Raw genomic sequence first — 4,883 nt, 5'->3', positions numbered from 1 at the left:
ATCAAATGGAGCACAATTAGTGGCATTGTATTATCCTTTAAGAAACAAATGAAAAGCAATAAAACAAATAATGACAAAATTTACACATGATTTACACATAAATTTTGTTTCTATAGAATACAGAAATAATCATATAATAGTGAAATTTGCACAAAAAGAAAGTTTTCTAAGAAGAAATAAATTCGTTACATTGGTATTACCATTAAAGAAGAAGGAAATGAAATAAAAAACAAAATTAAAATCAAAATAATGATTTTTTAATAAAGAATGAATTAGTGGTATTGATATTACCCTTTAAGAAGAAAGAGAATGAAAAGTAATAAAAATGACAATAATTGCACACAATTTGCACAGAAATTGTGCTTTTTTATAATACACAAGAATAAACAATATAGTAGTGGAATTTGCCTCAGTTTCCTAAGAAGGAATAAATTAGTGACGTTGGCATTACCATTAAAGAAGAAGAAATAAAATAAGAAAACTAAAACTAAATCAAAACTATGAAATTTTCTAAGAAAGAATGAATTGGTAGCTTTGGTGTTACCTTTTAAAAAGAAAGAAAATGAAACAAAAACTAATATAAAATGAAAATAGTGAAGTTTCCTAAAGAAAGAATGAATTACTAGCATTGGTATTATCTTTAAGAAGAAAGAAAATGAAAACAAATATAAAACAAACAATCACCAAATTAGAGAAGTATGAAATTATAAAAATAACTAAAAAAATAAAATTAGTGAAGTTTAATATGCAACAACATGAATTAGTGGCATTGGTATTACCTTTTAAAATAAGAAGAAAAAATGTGCACACAACCCTGCACTGAAATTCCATTAATTTGTATTATGCAAAAATAATCATATAATAATGTACTTTTTGTATATATTTTATATTACACTCACGCAACATCCCAAATATACCCAAAAAAGACTAATAAAGAAAAGATCAAGAGCAAAACACATAAAAAAAAAGGAAAAGAAAATTAAAAGGAGATAGGGGTTTGCCTGGCCGCACAGGTAATGGGCTTCAGCTAGCCCATTAAGGAATTGTCTGGCCCAAATTGGTTGTCAATCAAAAGAACCAGCCCGTAACAATTCATTACCGTGGGAAAAAGCATGAATTTTAATGCAGAAATCAATGGCCGAAAAATCGACTTACCCAAAATCGATGTTAACACGACTTACATATAGCTAAAGTGCTAGAAATTTCAGACAATCGTGAGTTTAAGTGTGTTGTATTCGTTGTTTGGGGCTGAGTATCCCTTGACCCTCTGCTCTAAGCATCATGTTCATGCCACCTTTCATTTGTGTCGTGTGTTGTATCACTTTTTACTCATATTCTCTCGCTTCCATCAATGAAAAGATATGCAGACTTTACGTATTAGAAAAAAAAAGGCATGGAATGAACTCAAAACGCGAATCTGATGCATAATTATTCAGGAAGCAATAACTAGCTGAATTTACTTACACTTTCGTCAACAACATCGTGGTTAATTATCAAATACTACTAACAATCACTGGTCTCGTACGCACTAGTCGATGTGCTAGTAGCTAGGAGAGAACTACAGCTTTGCTGAGGATCCAGAGCACGAGGGTCATCTCGAAGGCGAAGATGGTGTGGAGGAGGCCCCTGTCGAGCGTGAAGCCGAACAAGGTGATCCCGCCACTGTTGTGCCACAGGTACGTCACTGAGCACACACCAACAAACTTAATTGTTATGTTAAAAAAAACTTAATTGTTATATTAAGAAAAAATTCGATTGCTCTATTATTCCTTTATTATCGTCCTAAGAAAATAGTCTTGTTACCAAGAGCTTGTCTGCTTTTGTAGTCGCATCCTGCTCCGGGGAGCAACGGCGCCGTCAGAGCGACCGCGTCGATGTCGCTCGCCGACGTGCTGATGCCCGGTTTGCCGTGGTGCAGAGCGGCGGACACCATGCGCATGTGCCACTGGCTGGCGATGGACACGATCCTCTGGGCTCGGTGCGTGATCCTTGCCGCGCCGAACAGGCACATGAAGAACCCACTCAGCTGCACCGACGAACCAACCTGCAACAATGCAGCAATGCTTGTACTATTACTTATACAACAAGCATGTAGGAGTACTACTCGCTGATGGACACACGGTGGTGCGTACTACGTACCAGTAGGTCGCCGGAGTTGGCGAAGCTCTTGCCGTCCTTGGAGGAGAGGGCGACGAGCAGGGCGCCGAGCTGGCTGACGGTGATGGTGACGAGGCAGCAGATGATGAACACCCTGTACCGGTGGCTGGTGGCCAGCAGCTGCGTCCGGATGCGGCGGTGCTCAAGGAAGATCTCGTCGGCGGCGGCGCACGCCTCCGCGTCGAACATGTGGTAGATCCCCTCGAAGCGCAGGATCTGGAGCTCGCAGGTGAGGCGGAACAGCACGCACACCAGCAGGAACACCCCCGTGCGGTACACCCACGACGCCACCGTGGCCACCAGCGCCACCGCGCGCCACGGCACGTGCGGGAGCGGGAGCGGCGGCTCCACGCGCACGGTGGAGAAGAAGAAGACGGCCTTGTGCGCGGCCTCCACGCAGAGGGCCGGGACGAGCAGCGCTGCCAGGAGGCGGAACGCGCGGTCCAGCTCCCGCTCGTAGCGGCGGCGGACGAACGCGGTATCGTCGCGGAGCCCCCCGTCGAGGAACAGCAGCTGCCGGAGGCCGCCGCAGCGGCGGAAGAAGACGGCCAGCGTGACGAACGAGACGGCGGCGAGCCCCGACGCCGTGAGCGTGGCCACGCGGTTGAAGGTGACCGCGGACGCGGAGGCCGGGGACAGCGAAGTGTCGGCGCGGAGGGAGGCCGTGACAGCGGCGGGCACGGCGAGCGCCAGCGCGAGGAAGGCCGTGTACGAGGCGGCGCGCGCGGCGGGGGAGGAGTGGTCGAGCGCGCACCACTGCAGGAACACGCGGAAGCTGCGCAGCTCGTCGTGGATGACCGACTTGCTCCGCGCGTAGGCCGGGTCCAGGAGCAGCGGCTGCGATGGCCAGGACGTCGGGGTCCGCGGCGGAGACGGGTCCTCCAGCGAGCTCTGCTCCTCCTCGGACGCCATATGTACGGGCTCCGGCTGGCCCACGCCGTGTCACCGCCGTAGGCGCTACTAACTCCGCTGACCCGCAGTTGGCCCGCGTCATGTAGTATATAGCAGCGCCCGTCGAGACCGGAGATGGACGGGGGCAAAGGAGAGGCGCGGGAGGGGAGCTCGTGACGATGGTTCACAAGGGCGGCAAGGCGCGTGACGCATATGAGCGCGCGGCAAGATGTGTGATTGAAAAGCTACGTGCAGAGACGAAGCTGGAAAGGCTCGCGGGCTGCATGGACACCGGGACTCACACGGGAAGGTGCTGGTCACCACCGGCCGGCCTCAGATTGTTGCCTGTGGCTGTGTACGGACGGAGTAGTTCTTGGTCAAATGTTGTGTCAAGTGTCAACGTGTGGCGGGGCGGCCGAACAACAGTGTTGGAGCACCTGGGCATGGACTGGTCTACTGTAGCATTTGTGGCTAGGAGCTCTGTCCATGTGATCTGAGTCAATGCCCTGAACAGATTTACGCAACAACAACAACAAAAAAAAACACTTCATAAATAAATCAGTGTAAAATCTTCAGAACTTCATGTACGTAGAAAATAAATCGAGTAAAATACACAGAACCACCACTTTCATGTCATAACTCTCGGAAAACCACCACTTTACAAAACGTGACACTTTGTACTGCATCGGAATTTTGATAGTGGCAAAAAACACTGAACACAGAAATGATCTCGTTTTGACGTGACCAATCGCGTGCGGGTCGACAGCGGAGACGGTGCGCCGCTAGCGGCTGGTAATGGCCGTTCGGAAGCGGCCGACTTGGCTCGGTCGAAAGCGGGCGACGCGGGCTGGTCAACGCGCTGGCTGGCTGGCTCGTTCGTCCCGTAGCCAGTCGGTCGGTGGGTCCGCTCTTTTTTTTCAGGTAGCCGTCGGTCGTTTGCAGCGTAGCCCTGGCCGTTCCGTTTCACATTGAATTCAGAACCCTCATCTTCCTTCTCACCGCATTCAGTACCGGTCACTTCGCTCGCACAGAAAATCACCACCGGTCCTCTCTCCTATCCTCTCGCATCACCACTGTCGGTGTCAAAATCGGCGGATCTTGGGTAGGGGGTCCCGAACTGTGCGTCTAAGGCGGATGGTAACAGGAGGCAGGGGACACGATGTTTTACCCAGGTTTGGGCCTCTTGATGGAGGTAAAACCCTACGTCCTGCTTTATTTATTCTTGATGATATGGGTAGTACAAGAGTTGATCTACCACGAGATCGGAGAGGCTAAGCCCTACAAGCTAGCCTATGGTATGATTGTATGTTGTCCTACGGACTAAAACCCTCCGGATTATATAGACACCGGATGGGGCTAGGGTTACACAAGGTCGGTTACAAAGGAGGAGATATACATATCCGTATTGCCTAGCTTGCCTTCCACGCCAAGTAGAGTCCCATCCGGACATGGGACGAAGTCTTCAATCTTGTATCTTCATAGTCCAACAGTCCGGCCAAAGTATATAGTCCGGCTGTCCGGAGACCCCCTAATCCAGGACTCCTCGGTAGCCCCTGAACCAGACTTCAATGACGATGAGTCTGGCGCGCAGTGTTGTCTTCGGCATTGCAAGGCGGGTTCCTCCTCCGAATACACCACGGAAGAATTTGAATACAAGGATAGTGTCCGACCCTACAAAATAAGTTCCACATACCACCGTAGAGAGAATAATATTACCACAAATCTAATCTGCTGACACGTTTTGGCAGCATGATTTCACACCACGGCCCGGTAATTATTTGAACCGTTTTTCTTTAACCAGGCCCGCACATAACGCGAGGCGGTTTCTTGACACG

The 4,883-nt window shown here is 48.8% G+C and overlaps 1 protein-coding gene across 1 annotated transcript; it reads right to left on the bottom strand.

The window, feature by feature from the left end:
• Positions 1 to 1,399: 1,399 nt before the first annotated feature.
• On the bottom strand, positions 1,400 to 3,117 carry LOC119334724. Its single transcript, XM_037607263.1, has 3 exons — positions 2,140 to 3,117; positions 1,804 to 2,044; positions 1,400 to 1,684 (listed from the first exon to the last, which is right to left on the bottom strand). The coding sequence occupies exons 1-3, from the start codon at positions 3,067 to 3,069 to the stop codon at positions 1,548 to 1,550; spliced, it is 1,308 nt and encodes a 435-aa protein (XP_037463160.1). The 5' UTR covers positions 3,070 to 3,117; the 3' UTR covers positions 1,400 to 1,547.
• Between the last annotated feature and the right edge of the window lie 1,766 nt (positions 3,118 to 4,883).

The sequence above is a fragment of the Triticum dicoccoides genome, chromosome 7A (assembly GCF_002162155.2).
Source record: "Triticum dicoccoides isolate Atlit2015 ecotype Zavitan chromosome 7A, WEW_v2.0, whole genome shotgun sequence".
Lineage (NCBI taxonomy): Eukaryota > Viridiplantae > Streptophyta > Magnoliopsida > Poales > Poaceae > Triticum > Triticum dicoccoides.
Note: the sequence above shows the minus strand (reverse complement) of the source record. Positions and strands in the feature narration are given on the sequence as shown.